This window comes from Ictalurus punctatus, chromosome 8, assembly GCF_001660625.3.
Source record: "Ictalurus punctatus breed USDA103 chromosome 8, Coco_2.0, whole genome shotgun sequence".
Taxonomy (NCBI): domain Eukaryota; kingdom Metazoa; phylum Chordata; class Actinopteri; order Siluriformes; family Ictaluridae; genus Ictalurus; species Ictalurus punctatus.
This window is the reverse complement of record NC_030423.2, coordinates 16,928,464-16,944,673: the sequence shown is the minus strand read 5'-3', so window position 1 is coordinate 16,944,673 and position 16,210 is coordinate 16,928,464. Positions and strand designations below refer to the sequence as shown.

General features: G+C 38.8%; 1 protein-coding gene across 7 annotated transcripts in view; it reads right to left on the bottom strand.

Annotated features, from left to right (window-relative positions):
• magi2b (membrane associated guanylate kinase, WW and PDZ domain containing 2b) overlaps positions 1 to 16,154 on the bottom strand; it is a 176,989-nt gene extending 160,835 nt beyond the window's left edge. For all 7 annotated transcript variants that reach the window (XM_017474681.3, XM_017474682.3, XM_017474683.3 and 4 more), the window contains exon 1: positions 15,624 to 16,154. In XM_017474681.3, the coding sequence (XP_017330170.1) occupies positions 15,624 to 15,921 (298 nt within the window). In that variant the 5' untranslated portion in view covers positions 15,922 to 16,154. The remainder of the gene's footprint in view (positions 1 to 15,623) is intronic.
• Between the last annotated feature and the right edge of the window lie 56 nt (positions 16,155 to 16,210).

Genomic DNA, 16,210 nt, shown 5'->3' with positions numbered 1-16,210 from the left:
AAAGTTCTTGAAAATAAATGGCTGTGGAGACTCGTGTTCTTGCAATTGAACCAAACACACTAATGTATTCAGCCTGGTGCCTATTAAGAAGATGGAGTTCATTTAATCTGTATACATCAAAATGAGGCTTTTGTTTGTTAAAGCAGGGAACGAAGTGAGACTCCATAACTGAAATGACACTGCTCTAATGATCATGTTAGATGACTTATTCTATCAGCGTAATACAAAGTCTGTTTTCAGAGCTCTGACCACATTTTTAATACAGTTTCCTGAATGAAGTCATAATGAACGCTGGCGGGTTCGAATACAAAGAAAGTCATAAATCTTCGGAGGAAAAAAAGATGTCATATTGTATAATCAACGACAGCCGTTGAGATGACCACAATGCTCATTCTTCTAAATCCACACAATTTCTCATCGTAATACTTGTCCTAATGTCCTATTGCTTAGTTTAATTTGACGCTGACATGGCAGAAGACTTATTTCCTTATTTGTGAAGCCTAAAGTATAGCCTCACTAAGAGATGAATAGCTGCTGTTTCCTATTTGCATCTTTTTCTCATAATCTTAAAATATTACCAGTTTATTTACAAAAAACTTTTTTATTTATTTTTATTTACCTTGGCCATGAAATGCCAGTGCACACATTGCTCACTGTACTTAAATAATAATAAATAAGCTAACAGTCATTTTGCATGTGGAATATACAATTAATTTGTGCAAAACATCTCATACAAACAGGCTAAAATTTTATCTCATTGAACCTTGGCCTTACTCTCATCTGTGGTATACCCAGATTTCTGAAACATCTCACATACAGACAGTTGTGAAACTGTCAGGGCATCTTATGTTTCTGAAAGCTTGTGTCTTTCACATTGGCAGTGTTTGATAACAGCAGATCAGATGACCGTCCCTGACCACACAGATTAAACAAGGTGATGCTGATGTCATGTCAAAAATGTCCCTTCCTCACGGCAGATCATTTGGAAGTGCCATCCAGCCACCCAGCTCATGCTACAATCTCCTTCCATCTGCAGGAATAAGGTCACTGCTATTTGTCAGAGAAAACATCTTGAATGTAGGGTGCTCGCAGCATGAGAAGCCTCCTCTACAGACAAAACAACTGACCTGATTTCACACCAGTGACATAATTTCCTCCTTCTTTGTGTAACAGTCAGAGCCTTTTATGAAATCCTCTTGACGCGTCATTTGATGAAATAATCATCAAAGGAAATTCAACTAGCACAGATTTTAACAAGTGGCATGCATTACCACTAAACAATTCACTGATTAAACTTGTCATCTCTTCATCCTCACATCAGTTAGAGATTTTGACTTTTGAAAGAATGAATGCTCATTGGTCTAAAAGTGTCGATTAATTTTCTTGGACAATAGTAAAGGCTGCATATTATTGTTTCTATAGTAACAACTTACATAGGAACCTGTAAGGTGGATCTCTTTTAATAAAGAGAGTAAAACATGTGAGGTATCGCTGATGTGGTGAAGTTTTCTGAGAGGAGACGTTAATCTAGCCTTTATGGAAGCAGTTTCTGGTGTTAGAACTTTTAACACGTCTAACAGTCCGAGGTACAGCTGTAACTAAATTTTCCAACACTGGAAAGGCAGCAGGACAGAGGGCCTTGCGCTGTGTGGTTTCTCTGTAACATGGCAATCTGCATGGTAATTTTTGTCTTTTTAACCTCAAATGAGAAAAAAAGAAATGTTGGTGGACAATGTTTATATCTGCAACATGATCTAAGTGGTATCTAAGTGGTAACAGGAACCAACTTCCACAACAGCAAACTATAAACCAATAAAATGTAAACCAAGACATGTCATTCTTTCACAAATTAAACATAGTTAGCAATGGCAAATGGCTGTAGTATAAGAGGAATAAACACGTCAGGACGTACTGTTATTGTAAAATAATCAACTTTTAAGCTGTAACAGTAACCCCGCTTCACATTTGGCCACAACACACTATCCTGTAACAGCACATTCGCAAGTCGAGGGACACATTTCACTTTTAATAATGTTATTAAAAGTGAAATGTGTCCCTCGACTTGCGAATGTATGTACAAGGTGAAGCAGCTGAAGTATTGGACACACAACATCAATAAGGAAACTCTACAGAGGAAAAAAATGGTTGAGTCTCAAATTAAATATGCTTTGGGGATCAGATTCAGATTGCACTGACGAAGCAGTTGTTTAGGGTTGGTGAATAAAGCAGTGGAGCCTGAAGCCAGTTAATGGCAGAAAAACGCCAGCCGAAAGGGAGGCTTAATAACCGCTCCCTGGTGCATTCCTCACAAATAAACTGGAGCTCTTTCATTTGGGCGTGAGTCACTATTTGCATTTAAAAGTAAAAAGTGATGCTTTTGGAATTGCTCATATGTTGTTCCTAAAGGTAATACGTCTTAAGCAGCAGTCACTCAGGATTTCTGCATTGCAAATGTGAAGCAAAATCAGGTGATTATTACCCATTCTGGTGTGATATGATTTAGCTTTAACCTGTTGGCTGTGAGTGACAAGTATTGTCGACTGAGGAGCAGAAAAACCTCATTGTTGTATCGAAATTGGAATAATAAGCAGTTGAGTATGAGAAAGACAAGGCCACAAGCCATTTGTTCGTTTTCTATTGGCCCTTGCTTCCAAGATTGGTGGATTCCTTGTGATAACATTGAAATTCAAATTCAAATTAGCTCAGCACAAAGTAAATTGTATTCATGTCACATCTGCTTTATTCCTGGTGCACAATCGCGTTTTAATCATATTTTAATTATGATCACAGCTTTTGACTTACCTAATTAACAATCGACAGTGTTATTGCTGAAATGTTAGATGTTAGTATTGATATAACATCCAAAACTATGTTTTTTCCAGCACGGTTTTGATTTCCTTAGACTGACACTGGCATTGCAGAAAAAAACCCCATCACATTATGTAAATCTAAGATAATCGGTCTGTCTGTCTGATTTATTCACCGTTTGCAGGAACATAATACAAAATGTGAAGGAAAAAAAAACGTGTTAAGGATCGAATGCAGTTTACTGACCTTTATTTAAACAGCCTGAATCAGGTTTATCGTTTTGGCTATTATAGTGCACACATACATTAGCAAACACATCTGGTGTAGCTCATGATGAAAAGAAAAAAAAACGTTTAGTAATGATTAGTTTTAGTGAAGCAGAGCAACCTGGTGTACCAAGAGATATGCATCAGCAAAATGGCACCTTATGATACGTTTATTTAATTTATACACTGAGATGTCAGCTTACAAATCTTTAGCTATGAAAAAAAATCTTTTGGAATTGGATTTCAATTATTATTTATATTTCAGTAGGTTAAAAAAAAGGTCATTGGCTTTGCGTGAACTGTATTTCAGGGGTAGACGGTGAATTGTATTGAGAAAGGACTCAACTCCAGAGCACCTTCCCTCCCCTGGGATCAAAGGAGATGAGGCTCTTCAACACACTCCTTAACTGTGTGAGCCTGTAATCTGTTCCTGTGATATCTTCAAATAGGTTATTAACCCCTTAAACACCCAGCTACTAGGAAAACCAAGAGGAAAAGGTACGTTATGTAGTTACAAGAGTGAGGAATGTTAGTCTCTTCAGCTTTAATGGGTTTAATAGTGACCAAAAAAAGAAAAGATTGTGGATATGAAAACCTTCCTTTCCTCCTCAGCCTGCATTCACTGAGATTAATGGTGCACGTGCATGCTCCTCCACTTGCGCATTAAAGTAAATGAAATTTTCTATGCCAATCTCAACTTGAGCACTGACAGAAATGGAATAGCTTCTTACAGCATGACAAATGCTCAAATCCAGATCCCAGAGGCCCAAAGGTAAAGCCAGAACAGCCAGAGCAGCATAAACATTAAACGTTATTAGCTTAAAGGTGACCTTCATGAGAGATGCACATCCTTACATATCCTAACAAACACAACATACTGACTAGTCAATTCTCTAAAGGCCTGCATTTTGGGAACATTTTCAATGAGGTTTAGAGACAGTAAAAGACAGCTTCCATAAACAAGTAAATCGCTATGTAACGCTTAACACGTTACTCTGATAAGTTAGGTTTTATTATAACAACAGGCAGTGGGCTCCCAAGTGGCACAACAGAAACATGTTTGGAGCCCTATTGTTAGGAGATTGTGATTTTGAATCCTGTAGATGTCACAGCCATCGATCACAAGCCACTTGTTGATCTCATGTATATGAAAGTGAGCAGATAGTGCGTTTCCGCCTTACAATGCCCTGTGACACAGCATGAGCAGCAGCTCAAAATATTTAACTGGTTGGCGTCGTGTCGTGCAGGAGGGATGTGTTAGCCTCCCCCCTTGATGACTGGTAGCTGGTGATTCATCATCGTATGATAGGGGAAAGCTATGAAAGTGAAAGTTTACTTTTGGAAAGTTATAAACTTGGAAAAATATGTACACATGAAAGTCTGCCAGTACATACACTATATGGGCAAAAGTTTGTAGACACCTGACCGTCACACCCTTATTTATGTGGTTCTTCCCCAGACTGCCACAAAGTTGAAAGCACACAATTGTGTAGAATGTTTTCGTATGCTGTAGCATTACAGTTTCCCTTCGCTGGAACTAAAGAGGCGAAACCTGTTCAAGCATGACAATGCTCCTGTGCACAAAGCGAGCTCCATGAAGACATTTATTCATTTTTTAAAGATGAACTGCCCATTGCAAACTCGTCTTGTTGATTGCAATCAGTCTCTGTCCATTTTTATGCAGGCAGCCTGTAATCATCTCAGTAACACCAACCAATAGCGTCACACTGATAGTCCTTTTATGCAATGGGCCAGCACTCACAGCCAAAGAGCAGCATCTTGAACCAAATTGGTTCCTATGACATACTGTGACATACTGGGCCCAGACTTCCGATGATTAGTTCTGCAGTTAGTTGCAAGTCATCTGCTTGAAACAGTCATTCATGAAGAAATACAGGAATAGATTTTTTTTTATACATACCAAGCACTTCACATGTTATGAGTGCTCAACTCGATGAATAGCCTGATGATGGCACAGCAGCCAGAGTGCACCAGAATAGTACGTATTTGAGGAAGAGGAAGTGAAATACAATAAAAAATATTGTGATTGGGATTAATATTTTATCCTCTTCAGTAACCGTTTCTTGCATCTCTTCCAAACAGCTTGTTATGAAAGTAGTGTTTATCAGCTTATTCTCAAACTTGACGACAACAACAGGAAGACCTGTGTATTTCTAAAACTGTGATCTTTGTGCTATTTTTTCCCTCCTTCACCATCCTCCTCACTGTGTGTTCATGGGTTCAATTCCTGGCAAATTTCAGACGGTTTCAAACTTGACATTTTTTGTTATAGACTTGATTATGCTTAATGGTATTTTAACATCTTTTTTTATGCATTTTTATATCCATTATCTGATTTAGGCAGGTAAACAACTATCTCTTTTGTGTCGAATGTTATTTGGCTCCATGAAGACATGGTTTGCCAAGGTTGGAGTTGAAGAACTCGAGTGACCTGCACGGAGCCCTGACCTCAACCCCGCTGAACACTTTTGGAGTGAACTGTGATGCAGACGGCAGCCCAGGTCTCCTCACCCAACATCAGTCGCTGCCCTTGCTAATGCTCTTGTAGCTGAACAAGCACAAATCCCCACAGCCACGCTCCAAATCCTAGTGGAAAGCCTTCCCAGAAGAGTGGAGGTTATTTTAACAGCAAAGGGCGAGTAACTCTGGAATGGGATGTTCAAAAAGAACATATGGATGTCATGGCCAGGTGTCCACAAATCTTTGGCCATATAGTGTAAATGGGGAAAAAACAATCAGATGTCTCTGTTGCTGAAATCTGGCTATAAAAGGTCAAAATGAGGTTTTGGACAAAATTGTTTTTTCTGCCTAAAGCATACCTTGATGTTTCATCTTTAAGAAACCACAAACATATTTCACCTAAATAACACAAAATGTTTGGGGTATTTTTTAAAAACATTTTATTCTTGCTTAGGTGATCTTCCTTTATCTCCCTGTGAAGATAATGTTGAGTAAGGAGCCAGTCTCACCAATGCAATGTTAAAATTTAGCAGTCTGCCTAAAGATGTCCAAAGCCCTGATACAGTTCCTCACACAGTAATGACAGGCTTTGATTAAGTTTCTGGATAGTTGTATGCCATTGAGAAATGGACAATTCCATTTGTAATACCAGCTCTCAAAATGTCCATGATGCTCCTGTAATGCAGTCAGAATCAAATGTAATTTTCACCTTTTTCCCTTTTTGGGTTGTATACATGTAAAACATGGAAACAAATATCAGGTCAGGTTAGCCTGTAGTTTTCAGAATTATGTCTAGTAGAAAATATCCCCTAGTGAAAGGTTTTCTCAGGACACCACACATATCCCAATAATCAGCTCTATATATTCAGCACATTACACATTATTATTATTATTATTATTATTATTATTGCTAAACCTTTTATGCTATTGTCACTCGCTGTGTTACCTTCACAATAAGGCTGTCTAAGTAGGCTGTATGGCCAGACAAGATGGGCATAAATAGCAGGTTATGACTATAATACATCACATTGCAATTGCAATTTCCTTTGCAATATATTTTTGAGGGTGTATGTATGAGGGTTATGGCCAAAAACTGTGGTTTTGCCATGATTTATCAACAGGCACACAGAAAACTTACCTGAATCTGTTTAAATGCTTTGAATCCTTAAGTAGAAAACTAAAAAGTTCTTATTTGTGCTCATTTGCAGATAGCAGGCTTCTGCAATATCATTATATTACAAGCCAATATTGTGACAGAGTATTAACAAACAATATTTTGTGCAGTGTCAGTATGTTAATTTTTTCCATGCCTATTAGACAGTCTCAAGACAACTGTTTTTAAAATTTCCTATTTTGTCTAAATAACAATCCTATAATTAAATTTACCTGTCTAGTGGTACATAAAATATTTCTAAAAAAGTGGATAAGATGCCACTAAAACTGAGAAATATAACCAGTGATAAAAGGTTAGGCAATCACAAGGATGATAAAATTTTATATCAGCAAACAGTTATAAGTGTTTTAAAGTCAGACATAGACTGCTACATGGATTTATTAATTTTTTAAAGATGAACTGCCCATTGCAAACTCGTCTTGTTGATTGCAATCAGTCTCTGTCCATTTTTATGCAGGCAGCCTGTAATCATCTCACCAACACCAACCAATAGCCGTCTCACTGATAGTCCTTTTATGCAATGGGCCAGCACTCACAGCCAAAGAGCAGCATCTTGAACCAAATTGGTTCCTATGACATACTGTGACATACTGGGCCCAGACTTCCGATGATTAGTTCTGCAGTTAGTTGCAAGTCATCTGCTTGAAACAGTCATTCATGAAGAAATACAGGAATAGATTTTTTTTATACATACCAAGCACTTCACATGTTATGAGTGCTCAACTCGATGAATAGCCTGATGATGGCACAGCAGCCAGAGTGCACCAGAATAGTACGTATTTGAGGAAGAGGAAGCGAAATACAATAAAAAATATTGTGATTGGGATTAATATTTTATCCTGTTCAGTAACCGTTTCTTGCATCTCTTCCAAACAGCCTGTTATGAAAGTAGTGTTTATCAGCTTATTCTCAAACTTGACGACAACAACAGGAAGACCTGTGTATTTCTAAAACTGTGATCTTTGTGCTATTTTTTCCCTCCTTCACCATGCTCCTCACTGGGTGTTCATGGGTCCAATTCCTGGCAAATTTCAGACGGTTTCAAACTTGACATTTTTTGTTATAGACCTGATTATGCTTAATGGTATTTTAACATCTTTTTTTATGCATTTTTTTTATCCATTATCTGATTTAGGCAGATAAACAACTATCTATCTCTTTTGTGTTGAATGTTATTTGGTTTTTCCCATGATAATGGATAACAAAGGGACAAAAGCATGAGGGTGTGCAACCTTATATTTATACCCCAGGGAAACGGGGCAAGGTTCACAGAGTTCCTAAGGTATGTCTCAATCAGCTCCCTATTTCAGTAGTCAGGGCACTGATCACGGAGTCGGCCATTTTACGAACTCTCAGCCAACTTCCGGCTACAAATGTAAGTAGCTTGTTATCTTTGTTGTAGCTCTCAAATGATTACTTACATTAGCGATTTTTAACTGCATTTGACTTTCTATTCTTTATTTGACTCACTTGAGTCTAACGACTTTTTTTAAATCCACTAGCTAGCTTATTATCTTGCTTGACGTAATGTGACAGAAACGTATGTGATTAAGCTAACAAATTTATATGACATATAAACCTTTAATATTTTTACGTTTTTAATTTTTGGTCACGTTTAACAACATGAGTATGTAGTCATGTCGCCGGAAATTGAGTTATCAGTGCCCAAATATGTAGTGACCCAAGGTCCTTACCAGTTCCCAACTCATGTACACTATATACTGATTCAACACCGAGGTAACTAGGGAGCTGATCGAGACACACCCTTAGAGTGTGTAAAAATTAGGGGTTTCAACCATTTTGGCACATGTATTTGAGAGAAAATACTATTAACTAAAAGTAGTTCTAAAGAGAACAAAGAAAACTAGTTTCCCCTATTGTTTGAGTAAAAATCTTGAATTTTTATTATATTTATTATTATATTATTATATTAACAATAATTTTTGCTCATTTGTATAAAGGGTGCCAATAATTCAGGAGGACACTATAACTTCTCTACATCAGCAAGATACATATTGGGTGATAATAAAACTTTCTATTAGTTTTATCTATGTTACATCTAAAAATATAAAAGAAGCAATTTTGCTAATGAATTCAGAATATTGCTTGGGAGTTGATACAATAGCTCTCTCTCCGGCAATCAGAGCAAGCCAATACAGCGTGGCAACCAATGAAAAAAAAGAGGAGGTGGGGCATTTAACCTTACCTTAAGTCTGATCCAGTGCTGATCTAGTGCTGCTCTTATTAATAAAACTAGCGAACTAATGCTTACTGAAACTCCAACTGCTGTTTAATCCATGTGCATATTTTTATTTAATGTTTAATTTAGTGTGTAATCAGTCAGCAGGACGTCTTCATGTGTAAACAAACTTTGAGGCTCATTTAGAACTTTTCCCTAATTATTTTCATGTTAAGAAGGTACTTATGAAGGTCTAAAATATACATGAATATTTTTTACTATTTGCCAGTTCTGTTCTTTCTCTACTTTCTAAACCCAGAGGGTTTTGTGAGTCCTGTGACTCTCCAAAGTCTGTTTGAACCCTGTTTCCGCCCTTCAGATGCTTTATTCTTCAATCATTTCTTTCTTCCCTTTATGCATATGATGTGCAACTCACAAGAGGATCATCAGTTGAACTGAGTCTGTATGAGTAGGACGCTCCTCACTCTGAACCATGTCAGTGTAGTCACTCCTGTCCTCTTTACCAAATCAGTTCAAATGAACTGTTATGCAGTATTAGGAGGGTTTTGGACAGCGATATGCGGAAGAATTTAACATAGATAAAGGAAGAAATCTAAAGGAATTAAACTGCAGGGTTTGGATTTGTCACATGCTGAGTTTCAAGTTATACACTTTATTTTTACATTATGTTGTTCCTAAATAGACTGTTAGTGTGAAAGCATAGATAGGGCAAATCCTAAATACATTAGCAAGCTCACCAGGCAAGTGAAAGCTCTAATGTGCTGCTCTAATGTGTTTTGGCTCACAGGGAACCTAATTCACTAGGCTAAAAATGGTAGCTAATATAACGTAATAAGGTATGGCAAGCTAGTTAGCATTAAGTTAAGCGCATTAACAGACACAAAAAGGGTATATAAATTCCCATGTAGAGGACGACTCAGTAGCACATTGGGTAGCACATTGGGTTTGTGCCCTCGACAAATAAGATGTTAGATAATGTTTGGCTGTGAGCTGTGGTGTTCTCATTGCATCTCATAAAATATACTATTTGAGTCTGGTTAGCATCTTTTTTTGTTCCTTTTTTTATTTTGAGGGTTTTTATCCCACATTGTCCTCAGTTCGGTCATCAGCCCATTCCTACCCACCAGCCAGATCTCCCCATCAAACGACCAACTACCAACTATGAAGCCAGCCAAAACACATCTTTTCGAGCTACATCACACTTGGAGGAAAGCGCTATCTACCCTCTTCTGCATACATGACCTCACAGACAGTTACAACTGGCTAGTGTTGCTGTAATTGACAGAGGGGAGAGAGTAATATGCCATACCTCCCACCCAGAGAGCATGGCCAATTGTGCTCCCTCGGCTCTGGGCCACAGATTGCCAACTCCCGACGACGGGGTGAACACTTTTCTGTTGTCCCACCTGTTAGAGAATGTATTTTTTTGACATCTTTAACTGCAAGGTGACTGTGATGTTGTGCTGAATTATTTTGCTTGGTTTTCTGTTTATGAAAATATGTCTTCGGTGTATGTTATTAATCCGCCTAGTAAAAGCCAACGTGTAGTGCAGCAGGCCGTGGGATTCAGAACAAGTAGCTACAGCATCAAGGTATGTTGCAGCACTGTGAACCACATTTTGCATAAATATACATACCAAATGGAAATTTTAGCTTTGCAAAAGTCAGTAGTGGGCTTGTGCAATATAAAAATAGTTACACGATTACATGGCCACAATATCCAGTGATATTTATCTGCAATTACATTATGTTTCCAGACCTGCCAACTTTTGTTCATTTTGCATACAAGCTCCGCAAAAACATCGGGGTACAGTTGTATGACTTATTGTTTTAAAATACACCAAAAAAGCAGACTTTTTCTCACCAATAAAACAAGAGATGAGCCAACCAATATCCGAATCTTGAATGATTTACGCGTGTGATTTGAACTCTTCAATATTAACAGACACGTCCTGAAAGCCCCGCCCCTTTCCCCCAATCTCAGGTGCTCTCATATTAGGCAGAGATGCAGGTGCGAGCTCCCTTGATTTATGTCAAGTTAAACAGAGAATATTTTAAGTTGATTCATGTGAAATAAAATCAGTATATGTTCAACTTATCTAAGGTTAGACAAGTATATATTTAACATCTTTGCTGTAATTATTAGGGATTTCACCTAAAAATTTCAAACGAAAATGGTCAAAACGGCTTGTATTTTTTTGGCTGAAAAAGAAAAAAAAAGGATGAAGATTTTGGCCTAAAAAGATTAAACAGAGCTATAATGAAGAGTCAAATGTAACTCTTCAAGAATAACATTAATGGTGATGATAAGTAGAAAGAGATTAAATATGCTGCGAGGTTTATTGACTGGTGCTCTCCTGTAGACCGTACAGAGGACATGTGGACATTAGACAACTGATTTCTAAGAGAATTATATAACAAAAAGTGATGTCATGTATTTTTTAACTGTTTACCTGCGTACTACTCCAGAGTTTTTGTGTTTGCCACAGTTCTTGACATCACAGCTGGTAAAATTATTATGCTTCCCCTTCTCTCCTTAATACTGAAACAGAAGAAATGCTTGCTTTCCTGTCTTTGGTTATTTTTTTTTAGACTAACGATTAAATCTTTTATTTTAATATTTTTAAATGGAAAATCCTGATCAGGAAAATAAAAATCAATATCGCATAAGTTTACTGAGTAGCGTTATTTCATTGAATGAGAGAAGATGTTAGTGATCCCTGGCCTACTTATCCACCAGGGAACTATGAATAAAAAATGAATAGCCCAGACACATATTCTTCTTGTCTCAGGGACCCAGACTAGTGATTTGTCGATGTCCAGCCAACAGAGCTACAACAGCAGGAAGACTGTCTCGCTGAATATAAGCTTTATGGCTGGAGCTCTCTCTGTACTCAGGAGCTTTGCTGACTAAGATTTGCTCTTCTAGAAAATGACTCAGTATTTCATTAAGTATATTGTACTGAGGACAAAAAAAACTAATTAAAAGATAAGTTAAAGAATAAACATCAAACACCTAAGGACAAATTGGCATTCTACTATTAATCATCTGAAATATTAAGGGACAATTACACTTCAAAACATAATTTTCAGGCGTGTCTTGTTTGTGCTGATTTACACATCTATTTGTTGAAATTAAATGTGATACAAGATTTTTTATTAAAAAAACATCTGACAGCATCAGGTTATGCTCATAGTAATTACAAAAGAAGCTATTTAAAAAGATGACAAGCTAATAGCAAGCCAAGTCCATGAGAGACGGGCCATGTTAATGGAGGCGCATTAAAGCAATGTGCAATAACGTTTCGACTTTACGCTGGAGCGAACAACATGAGAGAACAATATGAAATGCGCACTACTAGTAGTTTTCATTTAGATCTTTAGGGAACTTAAAGAAAAGCCTCCTGCATGAAGTTCCTCATGAAGCTGTTTGAGAAGATACCAAGAGGGCGCTTCAGGAATACTGTTCAGAATTTAAAATAATTACAATATTAATGACTTTTTTAACACTTCGAAGTCACTGCGTAATTCTATATGTGTTATTTCAAAGCAGGGTCGCCAGAGCAACGGGGGGCGAGCTGGCATTTGACCCTGCACTTTTCAAACTACGGGGGCGGTGACCCAGAACTTCAGGCAATAACAGGAGGTCTGACTCTGTTGAAAAACCAAATAAAAACTTCCAGTTCAGCTGGGGGGGTGGGACTTGTGGAGTAGTGGTCCCACACCTGTTATTATTATTATTGTTGTTATTATTATTCTAAAATAGCAGAAAAACTCAAGTAAAAATGAAGAAATTCCCGAAGAACTTCTTCTCCATACCAAGTCTAAACTTTTTGACTGCTAGTGTATATATACTGGACATTAAATAGCCTTTGTTGGAACTGGCTCATCACACTGTGGCATCTAGCTGTCTAAAACCAACAAGAGACAGTCTTAGTCAAGTGCAAACAAAACACACACACACACACACACACACACACACATGCACACACATGAAAGCCCAATTACCTCCATTAGGCCCCCCAGACCAGGGCACGCCTGTGTGATGTGTTAAAAAGCCTATACATGGCCCATATAACACATAAGAGTGTGTTATTCACACTACCAATATGTCAGCAATATGATATTTTTGCCTAATCGCCCGCCTTCCCGCGCACTGGTGACATGTCGAGGACCGTGTAAAAGCTGTATTCTGTTTCTACCATGGTTGTATGATGGTATTTGATGGTAATACAGTATTATATTCAAATATACTACAGTATTTTTCAGTACCAGAGAACCACACTCTCAGAAAGGATGTGTTAATAGCCTACACACTTTTTGTGTTATTAAAATTTCAACGCACGTTGTGTTAAATTATCCAATAAATGAAATAAATTTACACGCGTGATCTGCGCTGCCGACAGCATCATCCAAATGTAAACTCGCCTCAAAGTGAATGTTTGTTGGTTTGACCATTTGATTGTGACCGTAGAGTCCTGAGGCAAGGAAGCCAAATGACCACCGTTAAGTTAGCATTGCTCACTATTTAGCATTAACGCTGCTTAAAATGCCTGGCCGAGATTGTGATATTTAGGCAGGGAGCTCTCGAAAATGTATTCAGTGGAAAACAGTAACTCAGCGAGTGATAATTAACTTTACCTATCGCGACGGCTTCAAAAGTGAATATCATGTACTGCTTCCTCAGTGTTGGTGTTATGCTACCAGTGTCATGTGTTTATGTTGGTTGTGAAATATGGACTGAGGTTATTTTATAATTCTCTGGGTCTGCATCTTATCTGAGGCTCCGAGTTAGGGTTAGCTAGCTGGATGTTGTCATCAGTCACAGTAGAGATGAGTGACACTAACCTAGACGCTCACCTGAGGTAATAACATTACTTTAGCATACAGCTCTCGATAATGTTAGATATTCCCTTTACCTTTTTGAGAGTTAACGATAATGTAGCATTACAGCTATTCACCATGATGTAATACAGAGTGTGTGTTAATGTTAACTACATTTAGCAAATGTTTTGGACAAGGCAAGCTTTAGTAATTAGCATTAGGAGGATGGGTTAGCGCCGTATTTCTATCTCTGTAATGTTGTTGACTTAATTATGTTGTGCAAAATAATTGGTGGTGAAGTGCTAAAGGCAGGAAAATAAATATTATTTAGTTAGCTAGATTTTCCTGGTGAGTCTACAGCACCATTTTGTTCATTAGGAGAGTGGAGGTCACATTTCCAAAATTACACAATTTGGGATTCTGTAACACGATTTTTCAGTTAAAGCCCAAAGGCATTTGTCTATATTTTGTAGCTAACAACTAACCAACATATTTTTTTGCTCTTTTTCAGCTTTTCAAATGGAAGCGAGTGGAACTATTGTCTTCCTAGATGTCAGAGAGATTTATAAGAGGATGCATCAACTCCAATTCTTATATCTGTCAAATGTTTTCATGAGTTTAATAAATGTCACCTGAATTTCATGCAATTGTTTGTTTATTTTGGGAGCATTTTAGAATTTTCGCATACAAACAAAATCGCATTTGAGGATAATTGTAGGGAAATAAAGTATAAACAACACATCTCTGTTATTTTGTGTTATTTTTTAACACATCTTTGTGTGGAAATGTACAAAGATACATCATGTGTTAAATGTACTAAAATGCTGACTGTGCTGAAAGCAACACAAAATGTGTTGTCCTTAACATGACATGCTGGTGACTAGACATCTGTTTTAAGAGTGCAGATGTACATGTACCACAGAATTGTCTGGAGATTTTCACAAATACTGTCTAACTTGTCAAATATATGTGGTGCTTTCAGAGGTGCAAATTGATACCATGGGATTTCTGTAGTAAAGTAAGAACTGTCCAATTTACTACACAATATATCACATCTTTGAGAAGTCTACTATTCGTGTGCAGTTCATGAAGACTAATCAAATCATACCTAGCTCATCCTAGTTGAAATCTCTACTGTAATGTTACATGTATTTTTACCATAATTGAATATTATGGAGCTGATACAGTGCATTATATTACGTTATTCTGCAAATGCAAGCTTGTCCTGTGCACAATCAGGTGGTGCCACCGATCAGTGTCCTCTTGCCACTTGGGGGAAGAGTGTGTGTGTGTGGGTGGGGGGGGGTGGTATTTGTTACATTCCTGAGCAAACTTCAAAGGCCTGTTCCTTGTCATCAGGGATTTCAGACCTGCAATATATCTGATATAACCCCAACATCTGTGTAAGACTATAGGTGTTAATGTGCAGATGTGCATGAACACACCTCTCCTGTCTTCACACTCTCTCACACACAACCCTTCATGATCGATCTGCACACACAGCTTTGTTTCATAAAACATGCCCTTCTGCTGCTACACGAGTGAAAGCTGGATCAGGTCTCAAGCCCGGGTCGTGATCGAGGCTAAATAAACACATAACGGACCGGAAGACACGCGTAACCAAGGCAACAACAAGCCACCAATCCTTTAGATAGCGTAGGCCAGCGTGTCGGACTGATGTTGACGCAAAAAAACACGATGGCGTCCCAACAAAGCCACTGGTACTTACTGTTTAGGCTACAACACACACACGTACATATGCTACAGCCACGTTAGAACGGATAACGGAACGGAGGCAGCGAGACGGGAGCGCGCAGCGGGGGCGCGCCGCTGTTTACGCCGCTCCGCAGCTGTATTCAGGCCGTCTCACCTTGCTTCACACACTTGAGGCGAAACGGGTCTTTGCAGTGCTTGATGACGGCCAGCACGTCCCGGGTGGTGAGGCCAGCCACCGGCGTGTCGTTGACCTCCAGGAGCAGCTCGTCGGCGCACAGCTTGCCGCTCTGGATGGCCACCTTTCCGTGCTTCACCTCTCCGAAGTAAGGGAAATTACCGTTCTCGGCGCCGCCACGCAGCTCGAAGCCCAGCTCGCCCTCCTTGTTGCGGGTGAGCACCGCTTCGTGGACTTTGTTCGTCCAGTGGTTTTTCTTCTTCAGGCTCTTGGACATCGCGGATAGAATTTCCTTCCGCCTAGCAGCGCGTGTGTAACGGGCGGCTCTTCATCGGGTCCGCTCGGTGGTTCGGCGCCAGTACGAGGCGCTCTTCCTCTTCTTCTTCTTCTCCTTCTTCTTCTTCTTCACACCAATGTCGCGACCGCACGCGCGGCTGGTGGAGCCATGTAGCACGTAGCGCGCGCTTCTGCCGAGAGCTGCAGCAGTAGCTACGCAACCGAAGCAGACCGTCTCGCACACGCGCCCGCGCACTCACGCACGCGATTGAGGTGCCAGATTGAGGAAT